The following is a 13,780-nucleotide window of genomic DNA, read 5'->3' as shown; positions in this document are numbered from 1 at the left end:
CTCAGAAGGGGACAGATAGCATCCATCAGCACAAAGAAAATGGGATAGTTGGTTTATTTAAAACCCCTTGTTCAACAACCACTCTTTCAGTTCATTGTCAAAATAGCCCTTGATACCGATGCTGCCAGTGATTTCGTTGACTTGAATAGGTGGTGGTTTCCCAGCAAGCTGAGTGAGGAACTCTTTAACTTCCTCTTCCAGGGCCTGAGGTTAAAGAAACAGAACAAGAATTAACTCTCAATATAACTATCAAATAATGACAGCCCAAATGTTTATAGGCATCAAACACTAGGCCAGGCTTTCAGCAGTTAAGAGCTAGTTTGACTGTCTTGGTTTAAAGCTAGGCATGTGTAAGGCATAACACTAAACAGTTCAGAGATGTTATGTTGTTAATTATGTCTTGTAGGAGCTGCCAGAATAGCAGTGTTAATGGTCCAGCTAGTCTGGTATTTTGTTTCCTAAGGTGGTAGATGAGTCTAACAAATATAACACTCTATTTTCTGCATCTATGCAAGGAGGAAAGTCATCTTTCCTCAAGAAAGCAAGCTTTTCTCCTTATTCTGGACTAGTATAGCATCTCTATTAGCTTTTTCCTAACTAATATCACTGTAGTGGCTGTTACTCTGGGGAATATGTAACTGTCTCTTACAAAGCTGTATTTAGGGCCCTACCAAATTCATGGCCATGAAAAACGTGCCTCAAATCATGAAATCTGGTCTTGTGTGCTTTTACCATATACTATACAGATTTCATGGGGGGAGACCAGTATTTCTGAAATTGGGGGTCCTGACCCAAAAGGCAGTTGCAGGGAGATCACACGGTTATTTTAGGGGGCTACAGTATTGTCACCCTTACTTCTGTGCTCATACTATACCATGTTATCCTTACTTTTGCACTCCTGGTGGCAGCGGCTCTGCCTTCAGATCTCAGCTCCTGGCCAACAGCTGCCATTCTCCAGCTGCTCAGCTCTGAAGGCAGCACTACCACCAGCAGTGCAGAAGTAAGAGTAGCAGTACTGCAACCAACCACCCACCTCCCAATAAACCTTGTGACTCCCTCCCCCCACTCTCCTTTTTGGGCCAGGACCCCTATAATTTCAACACCATGGACTTTCAAATTTAAATAGCTTAAATGAAATTTACCATTTTTTAAATCCTATGATTGTGAATTTGAAGGGCCCTAGCTATATTTCTCTGATTAACTGTGAAACTGACTTCTGCAGGATACATTCAATATACATTCTCCTACTATTATTAGATTTGCATTTCCTTTTGGGGTAAGGAGAAGAAGCTGTATCATCACTGGTAAGCTGTTAGGAATGAGTTGGAATAGTGCATACCCAGATATCTCCTTCGATTTTCCTGATAACAGTCATCCTCCTATTGCCACTGGTGATGTCCTTATAGACTGGAACATTGTGCATGCGGGACCGTCTCACAAAGTAAGGAAGGGCAGGTGGAGTATCTAATCAAAAAAACTGATTTCAGCTCTAGGCCAGACCACTGTCTGCTCTGCATGCTCCACTAGCGAGCTCAGAGCAGAAAAGTGACCATGGTGAAGTTCAAGTCATCTCAGTTTGCAACTGTACTGTCCATACCACAGACTTCCAGTACCACCTAAAAATCCAACTGAGTTGTTCCTGGCAAAAATGCAATCAGAATTTAGCTGACTTATGCATAAAGGCAGAACAGATGCCTGCTCATATGTCGTAGTTTGGCTAAAAAACTGACTGGAATAAATTTTAGTCACTTTTCTGATCCAACTGTTTAATAAGGCTTGTATTTCTCAAGCTTTAGAAACAGAAGGGTAAGCCTATTCCAGTCAGAGACAGCATACCCTGCTGGAAGGACTACTACAAGCCTTGATCACTGTGTACCTTACTCTTAAAATCACGAATCCTTGAAATAAAACATGCAAGCAACAGTGATTGTAGCTCAAATTAAGTTACAGGAAGTGAGGCCAGAGTTAGGGGCCAGTTTGTGGTGTTAGAAGTCAAAGTTAAAGACTACTGCAGGTTGTGTGCCTTCTGATCTGAGAAAATGTATCTTTTTGCTCTAGGCTCATATACCTTTTAGGTTATGCAGCACTATAGGGGGAAATTTTCAGAGAGACAAATGGCACCCAACTCTTTTACTGTATGAAAACTTCCTCAGACTAAAATAATCTGAGTCAGGAATATATAGCACTGCGACCAAAACCCACCACTTTAAAATCACATGGAAAAATGTTTTAAAGAGCATATGGGACTTGCTAACCCATTCAATGCACTTACTGCAGCATAACCCATAATCTGGTGGAAAAAATGTGGGCGTAACACTAGTTCCCCTCCACTTAAGAGCACTGGATGTTCTAAATTACTCTGGAACAGTAGTCACCATGATCCTAGAGGATCTCCCATTCGATCATGAGCTCTGGCAGTGCAACAGGATTGCCACTAAAGCTTGCTCCCTGCCTGCTCTGGCCCCACAGAGCTCCTGGAAGTGGCCAGGGCATGCCCCGGGAGCAAGGGTCTCCCAGTGCACACTGCTTCTGCCTGCAAGCACCACCCCACAGCTCCCATTGGCCAGGAACAATGGCAGATGCAGAGGCACACTGGTCCCTTCCAGGATTGGAGTGGAGCAGGCAGGGAGCCTGCCTTAGCCTGCTGTGCCGCTGACCAGGAGCCATCCATGGTAAATTCTGCCCAGCAGGAGGCTGCACCCCAATCCCAGCTCCCTCCCACAGCCACCACCCCAAACTCCCTCCTGCACCCTGACACTGTGCCCCAGCTCTGCCCCCGCAAGCCAGCACCCCATACCCTCTCCTGCACCCCAGCCCTGTCCTGCTGTACCAAAACTCCCAGAGCTTCCATCCTTCATGCCCTACTGCACCAGAACCCCTTCCCACACTACAAACCCTCCAGTCCAGAGCCCACACTCCCTCCCAAACCTCAATCCTCTATCCAGGGCCATCCTTAGCTACTCTGGGGCATATGCAGCATCTCCGGGGGGTGGGGGTGGGGGGGAGAGAGGCAGGCCTCTTGGGGGGCAGAGAACCACCCTCCAGCACTCACTGGCAGCACTTCCAGGTGCTGGTGAGTGCAGGCCCAGCCATGCTGCAGTCCTCAGGGGAGTGGGGGCAGGGCTGGGGCAGCACGCAGCTGTACAGGGCACCAGGAAATGTGCCCTACTCACCTGTATACTTTGCATGTGAGGTTGGAGAACAGCAAGCAAGAGGGGTGGGGAATGGAGTGAATGGGGCAGGTCTTTGCGGGGAGGAGGGGGGTGATTCTGGGTTACCCTTAAATTCAGAAAGTGACCTTGAGCATAAAAAGGTCGAAGACCACTCCTCTAGCTCAGGCCAAAGCTGGTCTTCCTCACAACAGCACCATCTTGGGCTCTTATCTCATTGGTGGGAGCAACTAGTCAATGCAGAACTGAGATATAGGCACAGCATGCTAATTCAGCACTCAACAGAAACAAGGAGTCATTCACTGGCACCTTAAAAACTAACATTTATTTGGGCATAAGATTTCATGGGTTCAAAAAATAAAACCCCACTTCTTCAGATGCATGGAGTGAAAACTACAGATACAGGCATAAGCATATACAGTGGCACTTGAAGAGCGTTACCTTGCAAGTGGAGAACTTCTCTTCATGTGCCAATATAGATTTATGCCTGTATCTAATTTTCACTCAGTGCCTCTGAAGAAGTGGGTTTTTTACCCATAAAAGCTTATGTCCAAAAAAGTTAGTCTTTAAGGTTCCCCTGGACGACTTCTTGTTTTTGTGTATACAGACCATGGCTACCCCTCTGAAACTTGGCACTCGACAACAGTTGCTACAAGTAGGCTTGGCAGAATTTGATTTCTTGTTTTGATGGATAATGTTTTAAGCAGTTTTTTTCCAATATAAATTTCCAGTTGTGAAAAATCATGGATTGTAAGCAGTTTATGTTGATTTAAATGTTCACAACTGTGATAAGTTAGACATGTTGAAATTCAAAGTTAAAGTTTATAACCATTAAAATACAAATTCAATATCACATATCAAAATATACAAAGTAAATACCCTTAAACCAAATTAAGTTCTCAAGCAGCATTTTTATGTTGACTATCTGTAAATGTCAATTCTCAATAGAAAGATTTCAGTGCTTTGGGTGCATGCTGTGAAATTGACCTTTACTGATAAATGGAGTCCCTCCAGACCCAGTTCCAGGACAGGTGCCCTCTGCTGTTACCTGATGGGGCTCTCCAGCCAGACGGGGTGGGGTACTGGGCGTGTTTGGGGGGAGCAGGAATTCTGGTGGGTGGAATGAGTCTCTCCACAAATTTATATTCTTCAGTGGATTCCACGATCCCGGGATACTGGGGGTGGCGGGTCTCGGGTTTGTCCCGGGACTGGCTCTGAAATGCAAGGGGGGAGGGTAAATAACCGTCAGGTGCTGTTCTTGTGCTACCCGCCTGCAGGAGCCGTGCGCTGCCTGTCCCGCCCCACGGCGGGCGCCGTTTCAGTGGGGCCGGAGCCGCGTGGCTGCAGGCGGGAGGGACGAACTGGCCATCTGATCCCCCCCTCGCCGGTACCTGCGGGGCAGTCACCTGCAGCAGCCGCCGGGCCACCGCGCCCCACACGCCACCCGGCCGCCTCCTCAGCCCCGCTGAGGCTACGGCCGCCGCCATCTTGCTGCTGGGACCGAGGGGAAAGGTTGTGACGTAAAAATAGGGCGCCTCCGCGGGCGACAGCCGGTCGTGTATGACGTCACGCGTTACGCACCGCGCGCGTCTCTCTGTACGTATATCAGCGTGCGCGGTCCCCGTCAATTCCTTTCTCTTTGCGGCTCCATCTTGTGTGGCGGCGGCGGCTCGTGGTGAGTGAGGCCCCGATGTCCGGCCCGCCGGAGAGCGCGGCCTGGGAGGGAGGCTCGGGTGGCTCCGGGGGGCCGGATCAGGCGGTGGGTGACGTTTGGGGGCTGTGGGGGAGGGGTGAGTGGGGCGGGACACGAAGCAGCCCTCGCGTCCCCCGGGGGCTCGTGGTTCGGGGGCACCCCCGGGCGGCGTGTGGGGCGGCGATGAGTCTAGGGTGGCGGGTCGGACACCCCTTGGGTGAGTGAAGGGAGGAGGCTCCCCCGCCTCTTGCTCCAACACTCCATTGCGCCAGGCCCCTCGCTGGCCTGGTCTGGAACAGGAGCCCAACCTGGGCAAGGACCGGGCAGATGGGGCAGACAGGCAAACTGAGAAGGATTGGGGCCGACTCATGCCTTGGATTGTGACTAGTGAGTAGATCCCTGGATGGTGCCGGGTGCCTTGTCTCTCCCCGAAGGTGCTAGTCGTTGGAAGTGGCTCCCCATTCTGCATCTCCTGGTAGAGTTGGCTAGCCCAGCTGAGCACTTTTAAGTCTCATTCCCTAGTGAACCACTCCTGGCTTCTATCTCCAGATCTGGGAGGAAAGTGGTGTCAGTGGGTTTTAGAGCAGGGGCGGACTGGGAGTCAGAACTCCTGGATTCTGTTTGTGACATACTAAAGATGATGCTACTCAAGTGTATCCAGACTTCCACATCCCTTCAGACTAATCCAGGCCCAGCAGGTGGCATTGACTTTTTACCAGTACTGTCTGTTGCCAGGGTGGCAGCAAAGTCCATCTGGGGAGGAGCATTAGTAAAGTTTCCTTGTTTATGCCCTAGCAGATCTGCTACTTGAATCCTCTGCCGTTGCTGGGAAGGTGCAGAGATTGACTTTGGCTAGACTGTCATGCATCTGAGGAAGTGGGTATTCACCCACGAAAGCTCATGCTCCAAAACGTCTGTTAGTCTATAAGGTGCCACAGGATTCTTTGCTGCTTTGGCTAGACTGTGCTTGATCTGGGCAGAATTCCAGGGCCTTTGGAGATACCCAAACCCTGGCAAAGGCTGGTATCCTGATTGCATTGTGTAGGTAACAATTTACTGCTGCAGGCTAAGTCACTTAACTCATGTTTCGATATGGGATTCACAGCTAGAGAAGGGGGCTGGGAGCCAGGTCTGAGTTCCATTACTCGCTCTTCTGTTTAAGCCAGTGACAGAACTTCTGGGCTGTCTTTCAGGGTTTGTTGCTGGCTCTGGAAGTGGGGATGGGGGGAGTGGGGTCTAGTGGATTACAGCAGGGGTTCTGGTAGTCAGGACTCCTGGGTTCTATTTGTAGGTGTTTCACTGGCTCATGATGTCTGCTTGTTTTCTGTTTGGGTTTTATCTATAGAGCCTCCCAGTAGGTTATTGGGTAGCTGCTGTGAAATCTGACAGGGAAGCTGCTCATCTCTCTCAGCCAGTCTAGTGCAACGTAGCCACAGAATGTGAGACCTAATGTCTTTAGCCTGCTGTGGGGATGGCCTGGTCTCGGGTAAATTGCCTTAACACTTGTTGTTGTTTTTCCATTCAGCATAGCTGGAACCATGCAGCTGTTCATCCGTGCTCAGAACCTGCACACCCTTGAGGTGTCTGGCCTGGAAACAGTAGCTCACATTAAGGTAAGGATTTGCTCTCATTCTCTCTCTCTCTCTCTCTCTCTCTCTGTGCCCCCATCCCAGTGCCACCCTAAACAATGTTGTAAGGCTTTTTCAATGCATCCTTCAGCTGATTGCTCATGCCCGAGGGGAAGGGCAAGGGTAGAATTGCTGCTGGTAATAAATATTGGCAAAGAAGGTATTGGGCACTGCAGGTCCCTTTCCTTTGCATGATCTGTGTTGAGAGAATCATAGGGACATGGCTGCCCAAAGGTGGATCACATCAGGCTTTGAGCTTGACATAAGCTGAGCATGTGCTTCCTAGTCTGGAACTTGAATGGAAGACCTTCACAGGAAGCCAAGGTGCTCTGGAGTTGAGTCAGTAAGGGGCATTTTGTGCTGATTCCAGTGTCCCATCATAGTATTGGGAAGGCTGTGCTGCAGGGGTGGGGGATGGGATTGAGCTCAGGAGGGGTTATTCTCCCCTCTTGGGGTTACTCTCCCCACTATTGACTAAGAGGGGAGAATAACCCCTCCTGAGCTCAATCCCATCCCCCACCCCTCAACCAGTACTCCCTTGTGTCTGCTCTTCGGAAGAAATATTAAACATTCCCGATTGCTTGTCACTAAAATCTCCCTGGCACTTTCTGTGACACCAAATTGTAATCGGGGTAATTGCATTTGGCATTGCAGTTTGAATGAAGGGCTGCTGGTTTCACTCCATACTCAGTGGTATTCCTCCCCACTGCCACCCTAAACAATTTGGTCAGGCTTTTCTATAGCTCCTATCTGTGTCCCAGTGCATGGATTCCTTTCCCTCCATGGCATTTGCCCCATTCATATCCCCAGAGACTGTTGGAATGCATCATCTTTCCCTGCAAAGCCAGTCTGGACAGCTCTAACTCTCATCATGAATCAGTCCTTCTCGTTCCTGATCTGTGGCAGTGGGATCTGAGCTCCTTCCAACCGCTCAACCTTTTTAGCATTGTGCTGCCCAGAAAGAAACGCTCTTTGCTCTGGGATGCTGTGTCCCCGATAGCACACCTCTGACTCATGTTATGGGGAGCGTTACAGTGGTGCCTGCTGACTTGAGGAAGGTGCTTGATTAGCTTTGCTCTCCTGGCCTCACCAGCTGACTCTGCCTCTCTGTACCTTGTGTCTCCTGTCAGGCTCACATTGAGTCCCTGGAAGGCATCGCACCTGAGGATCAGGTGGTTCTCTTGAGTGGAACTCCCTTGGAGGATGAATCTGTCATTGGGCAATGTGGCATCAGCGAGTTTACCACCCTGGAGGTGGCTGCTCGCATGCTGGGTGGTAAGTATTGAAAGGTTCTGGGAGAAGTGTACTAGACTCAAATCCCAGATGGGGCTCCTGGACAAATGGAAGAGTTCATCCCACTGAGCTCTTTAGCTGTGTTTCAAGAGGGGATGGCCAAGCTGTTAACTCCACCAGCTACAGCAGGGTCGTGATAGACTAAGACCACGGCAGCCATTGGGGCTCTGAATGGTGAGAAGCCAGAGGACCTGGAGGATGCCTATGTAAAACAAGCTTGCTGGGTCTCAGCCCACTGTACAGGGATCGACATCAGACAGTTCTTGGAGGCCCCTCCTATTCAGTCTGAGGCCCCAGAGTGAATAGAACATACTGAACTCCCTCCAGTCCAGGACTGAATCCCATTGGGGTTGGATTGGTTGTGGGAACCTTCTCAGTCCTTTGAGATACATCTACACCGTGATTTAAAAAAACGACAATACCCATAGCCAAGAGTCTCAGAGCCTTGATTAGCTGACTCAGGCTGTGGAGCTAAACGTAGCAGTGTAGATGTTCCGGCTGGAGCCTGGACTCTGAGGCTCTCTGTTCACACAGTTTCAGAGCCCAAGTCACAGCGTGAGCCTGAAAGTCTGTGCAGCAGTTCTGTAGCCCTGTGAGACTGAGTCAGCTGATATGGGCCAGCTACGGTGACATTGTCTTTATTTTATTATTAGTTATTATTTTTTCGTTGTAGACATACCCTTAGAGGCCCCCAGTCACCATGTCTCTTTTACAAAGGAGATTCAGGAGCCAGTTACCAGGGTGCTGGTGACACATGGGTTAACTTAAAGGACTAGTGAGTAAAATGCAGGACCTGAAATGACAAAGTTGGAATGAATCTGGCCACCAGGGCAACCACACCAGTGTCCCAGCCACACTGTATATATTACCTAGTCTCCTGTGGCACTTGAGTGCAGCTCTCCTGATTTCTCTCCCCAGGTAAGGTCCATGGCTCCCTGGCTCGTGCTGGGAAGGTGAGAGGCCAGACTCCCAAGGTGAGTGATTCTTTTGGTGCATTGATGTAACTGGGCAGGGGAGGGAGAGAGAGAGCTTGTTTCACCTGCTGCAGACTTTGTAGGTTTGTTGCAATTTGATATCAGTAAACAGGGTGAGACCACTGCAGCCTAGTGGTTCACACAGGGGGACTAGGAGCCAGGAGTCCTGCCTCCTCTTGGCATGTTGCTAAGCTGACTGTGCTCTCTCCCTCAAAGGTTGCCAAGCAAGAGAAGAAGAAGAAGAAGACTGGCCGTGCCAAGAGACGCATGCAGTACAACCGGCGCTTTGTCAATATCGTGCCGGGCTTTGGCAAGAAGAAGGGCCCCAATGCTAACTCCTAAACAGCACACTTCACCCAATAAAGCAGATGTCACCTAAGTGTGGTGTCTTGTGGCTGCTTTCATTCTCAGGGTCCTGAAACCCAGGGGACGTGGGGCATTCTCTTCTCCCTCCCCTTGCATGTGAGCTGGCTCTGTTCAAGATGCCCTAGAGGCCCAGCCACTCTTAACCACTCCTGCCTGCCTGTGCTTCAGATTCCTCTGGAGCACTTTAGGGGAGGGAACCAGGTGTGAATGTCTGAGAAACAGAGGTTGGGGAGGAGCTAGTTCCAGACAACTGGGAATGACCCCCGGGTTACCCTACCTGCTGTCTTCTGAGGGCTTGGCTACACTTGAGAGTTAAAGCGTAGTTGGTGGCTGGTAAAGCACATACAGTGTTGAATCTCCTTGGCTACAGCGCTGGTTGTACTCCACATGGATGAGAGGAATAAAGAGAACAGCACTGGTGCTGCAGTGCTGGAGTGCCAGTGTAAACAGTGATTAATCTTACTACACTGTAACTGACCTCCAGAATTCCCATAATGCTTTTAACTAAAGAACTGTCTTTGTTCTGTTGTGATGCCTCTTTGTTTTGTTGTGAACTCAGGGCTCGGAGCTGCTTATCTAAAAAACAAACACAGCTACTGTTTGCTCAGCAGAGGCAGGCAGGGAATGTCCACAGCTAGTGTTTGCTTGAGGAGAGAAACAGCATGGCTGGGGGGAGGGCGGGAAGGGACTCCCTCAGAGCAGCTGCTTATCTGGTCTGAAGGGTATTTGCTTTTAAGAGTGAATGAGAGAGGGGTGGGGGAAGTGGTCAGAATTTGCAAGGCAGGGAGCTGACAGTGTCGGCTCCAAAAATCCCCCCCTCCCCCCCCATGCTCCCTGTCACACTCCACCCCATCCCCCTCTTTTGCAGCTACTTGAAGGCTGGGATAGCTGCCCATAATGCACCACTCCCAACACTGCTGCAAATGTGGCCGCATTTCCAGCGCTGTGCAGCTGCAAGTGTAGCCAAACCCTGAGGCCATGGCTACACTGGCATTTTACAGCACTGCAACTTTCACGCTCAGGGGTGTGAAAAAACTCCCCCCTGAGCGCTGCAAGATACAGTGCTGTAAAGCCTCAGTGTAATCAGCGCTGGGAGCACGGCTCCCAGCGCTGCAAGCTACACCCGTAAGGGATGTGGTTTATGTGCAGCACTGGGAGAGCTCTCTCCCAGCACTGGCGCTCCGACTACACTCACACTTAAATTTCAAGTGTAGCCATACCCTGAGAGTTTACATACTGTTTCATGTTCACTGAAGCCTAAGTGCATTCCATGTCCTGTAGGCAACCTGCATTACGGGCACTCCAAGCAGGAAGGGGAATGAGTGCTAGTTTTGTCTGCATTGTGGACTGAATTCTGAACTCACTTTCTCTACAACAGTGCAGATTCTGTTTCTCCCAGTAGAAATCTCTCCAGAGCTGCTCATTTTGGTGCCCAAAATCTAGGGGTGGAAAACCCTTCTAGAAGCTATTGCTATAATGAGCAAGCAACTGTTTATCTTCTGCTTAAACAGATTAGTAGAAACAAAGAACAAAAAGCTTGATCTAGTACTCTGAGCTGCAGTGAGAACCTGGGTAGCTCAGCCCTGTTCCCCACTTCATGATTTAGACTAAAGAGTGGAAGACATGAGTGAGCTTTAGTGCTGCTCACTTCATGTAGCTCAAATCTGTCTCTTTGTGCTGGTTTCTCCATCTGTAATGTGGCAATGATACTTCTAAGGCAATTATGGTGTAATGTGTCAATATTTGTGAAGTGCTGGGAGATCCCTGGATGGAAGGCCCCAGTGTTTCTCCACCTGGCTTACGGTGGTGACTTGGTGTGTACAGCAGGACTGTGCTGCTGTTTTATTACTGCACGGTGGAGGGTGTAGTGCTGGATCTGTAATTCTGGGAAGAAGCAAAGAGCTTCTCAAGAAGAAATGCACAGATATTCCTGGACCTACACTCTGCCAGAACCCAAGTTTTGCTGCAGCTGCCTTGGGGGTGGAGCAGGCTCATTTTCTAACTGATAGGGTAGTGACAGGAGGGGGAGGGGGTGATCAATGCAGGGATTATTCAGATCGAGGTGCCAGCTTTGTAAAGGCGGGGGGTGGCCACGATCCCGCAGACTGTCATACCCTGGAACAGCGCGACCCTAATGCAGTGGTCGCCGGAGATAGCCGAAAGGGCGGAGTTCCGCAGCTGAAGAGACGAAACGCCCGAGAGTTTCCGAATCCTGGGCGGAATTGCCCGAAGTTGTACGAGCGCTTCTGGCGGAAATAGCCGAACCCGACAGCGGCCGCGGCGGAAGGCGGAAATGCCCGAGCGCTGCCAAGATGGAGGCGGCCGAGGCCTGCGGCCTGTGCCTGCGGGAGCGAGCCCCCTACACGTGCCCGCGCTGTAACGTGCGTTTCTGTTCGGTGCCCTGTTACCGGGGCCACGGGGCCTGCGCCGAGGCTTTCTACCGCCGGCAGCTGCTGCTCCGGCTCCAGGGCCAGCGGGGGGACCTGGCCTCGCGAACCCGCCTGAAAGAGGCGCTGCTCCGGCTGCGGGAGCTACGCGAGCTCGAGGATGCGGAGCCCCAGCTAGGCCGCGAGCTGGAGGACCAGGACGACGGTCTGTGGGAGCGGCTCAGTCCGGCCGAGAAGGCCGCCTTCCAGCGCCTGCTGAGCAGCGGGGAGATTGGAACCTTCCTGCCCCCCTGGAGGCCCTGGTGGCGGGGATGGGGCCGGGGACTGGTCCAGGAGCTGGGGGGTGCTGAGGGTGCCCAGGAAGCTGGGAATACCCAGCCCCCTGCGGGCACCCAGAAGCCAGAGAAGATGACCCCAGGCTCAGCACCCATCCACCAGCCACCAGTACCCCCAGGTGCTTACCCCCCCACGGGCACCTGGCAGCCAGAGGAGAGCTCAGGCATGGCACCCACCCAGCAGCCTGAAGAAATGCCAAGCCCAGTTCCTGCTGTGCCTGCATCCATCCCACTACTGAGCTCCCTGATCTGCAGCCCAACCTCACCCCTGGTGTGCTTCCAGCTGCCTAATGTCCTCTATGCCTATGTCTTCGCCCTCACCCTCTACAACGGGGACTTGAGTGAAGATGAACTTCTGTCTGAGTTCTCTGACATGGTCCTGGATGTCTCCAGGGCACTGGGTGCCAGGCAGGTCTTCCACTCCACAGCAGAGGCGCTGCAGGCTGCCCTCCAGGCAGTGACAGCCAGCCGGTACCCCGAGTGCCCCCTGGGGAATGCAGGTGCTATGATGGCAGTGGCCCAGATTCTCATGGGGGAGAATCAAGCCAACCAGAAAGGCTTCAGCTTGGCAGCCCTCTCCCATCTTGCCAGGCTGCTGGGCAAGGCCAAGAAACTGGTGCCAACAGAGCAGCGTCCCAGGGTGTATGGTGCCAAGAAGAAGTGTGAATTTTTGCTCTCCTGGGTCAATGAGAACCAGGAATCTTTGACTGTCCTGGCCCTAGAGGTACAAAGGGAATATAGAACACATTTGGAGGCAGTCAAAGAGGTGGATATAGTTACCAAAGAACTGCAGAAGATGTGGGGTGGGAAACTGCCCCCTGCAAAAAAGCCATTGATTGAGGAGTTGGACTGATAGCTGGAACTTTTCAAGTGGGGAAAAGTGAATGAACCCTCTCTTGGTTAATAGCTATTTTGGATAAATCCACCACACCGAGTCTTGGCACAAATCTTGATCTGGTTTCTAGGGAGTTGACCTGTTGCAATAAAAAGAGCAAGGCAGCTGGCTATGTACGTTCCTGTCTTCCATTCAGCGGGACCCTTGGTGTGTTCCATGCACTTAAAGCACTGGCTGTTATTTTGGTGGTTTCAACGTTGATGTGTTTTCCACTGGTGCTGCAGAAACCGCAAGCCGGTCACAGAGTCCCATGCTCTGTGTTTTATATTCCACCACATACAGATTTTTGCAGAAATCATCAATAAAAGGACAGCTAGACACCCCCATAGCTAGAGTTGCTATAAACTAGAAAACTAGCATTTTAAGGACAAACATACTCTTCATCCTTTCAGCTGTTATAAACCACTGTCAAATTAACAGCAGTGACAGCCTATGAAAAGTCCTTGCTTTCCTGTGCATTAATAGGGGAGATGTATTCCCCCGAGTCCCAGTCTGCATTGTTAGACTGGAGCTTCAGCTGGAAATAACTAAAAAGACAGCTCCTGTTGAGAGAGGCCAGACCCATTCACAGCTCACAGAGAGAGTGAGAGACAGTAAAATGAGTATCAGGTATTTTTAAAATCTGATATTTTAATGTACATCATATTATCTAGCTAATGTTTATTTAGCTTTTTAAGCTATTCTAACTGATCACTGTGGTAGGAATGTAAGAATAACTGGCCTGGATGAGACCCATGATCCATCTAGTATCCTGTCTGTGACAGTGGCCTGCCCCAGATGCTTCAGAGGAAGGTGTAAGAACCCCACAGTAGGCAGATGTAGTGTGATCTGCCTCTGCAGCTCTGTAGGAGTTAGACTGGGATTAAGACTTGAATAGCAAGGTTTAATATTTCTTCCATAATGCGTTGAATTATGACAACTGTGCACGGGACTTTGACTAAGGGTTTGCAGGATTGTTGGAAAATAGGCCTATTTCCAAACTGTCCTAGAGTGTCACTGGTGAATTTTATGTGCCTCAAGGAGAGAGGTGTTGTCCCCT

At 50.5% G+C, this 13,780-nt stretch overlaps 3 protein-coding genes across 5 annotated transcripts; 2 read left to right on the top strand and 1 right to left on the bottom strand.

Annotated features, from left to right (window-relative positions):
• Window positions 1–36: 36 nt before the first annotated feature.
• On the bottom strand, window positions 37–4,683 carry MRPL49 (mitochondrial ribosomal protein L49). 2 transcript variants are annotated; one of them, XM_030569423.1, is made up of 4 exons: window positions 4,562–4,683; window positions 4,219–4,384; window positions 1,340–1,464; window positions 37–204 (listed from the first exon to the last, which is right to left on the bottom strand). In XM_030569423.1, exons 1-4 carry the CDS (start codon window positions 4,655–4,657, stop codon window positions 58–60), a joined length of 534 nt encoding a protein of 177 aa, XP_030425283.1. In that variant the 5' UTR covers window positions 4,658–4,683; the 3' UTR covers window positions 37–57. The 2 variants fall into 2 exon arrangements, with proteins under 2 accessions (XP_030425283.1, XP_030425285.1); XM_030569425.1 differs by having other exon boundaries at window positions 4,577–4,679.
• A 78-nt stretch (window positions 4,684–4,761) lies between these two features.
• On the top strand, window positions 4,762–9,137 carry FAU (FAU ubiquitin like and ribosomal protein S30 fusion). 2 transcript variants are annotated; one of them, XM_030569426.1, is made up of 5 exons: window positions 4,762–4,845; window positions 6,389–6,476; window positions 7,622–7,766; window positions 8,703–8,758; window positions 8,975–9,137. In XM_030569426.1, the coding sequence occupies exons 2-5, from the start codon at window positions 6,402–6,404 to the stop codon at window positions 9,098–9,100; spliced, it is 402 nt and encodes a 133-aa protein (XP_030425286.1). In that variant the 5' UTR covers window positions 4,762–4,845; window positions 6,389–6,401; the 3' UTR covers window positions 9,101–9,137. The 2 variants fall into 2 exon arrangements, with proteins under 2 accessions (XP_030425286.1, XP_030425287.1); XM_030569427.1 differs by lacking the exon at window positions 4,762–4,845 and adding an exon at window positions 5,824–5,904.
• Window positions 9,138–11,402: 2,265 nt separating this feature from the next.
• On the top strand, window positions 11,403–12,853 carry ZNHIT2 (zinc finger HIT-type containing 2). The gene is given in 2 exon segments (XM_030569420.1): window positions 11,403–11,425; window positions 11,427–12,853. Coding segments are annotated over 2 exon segments (1,281 nt in total). The 5' UTR covers window positions 11,403–11,417; the 3' UTR covers window positions 12,700–12,853.
• The last annotated feature ends 927 nt before the right edge of the window (window positions 12,854–13,780 follow it).

Source organism: Gopherus evgoodei, chromosome 7, assembly GCF_007399415.2.
Source record: "Gopherus evgoodei ecotype Sinaloan lineage chromosome 7, rGopEvg1_v1.p, whole genome shotgun sequence".
NCBI lineage: Eukaryota > Metazoa > Chordata > Testudines > Testudinidae > Gopherus > Gopherus evgoodei.
Note: the sequence above shows the minus strand (reverse complement) of the source record. Positions and strands in the feature narration are given on the sequence as shown.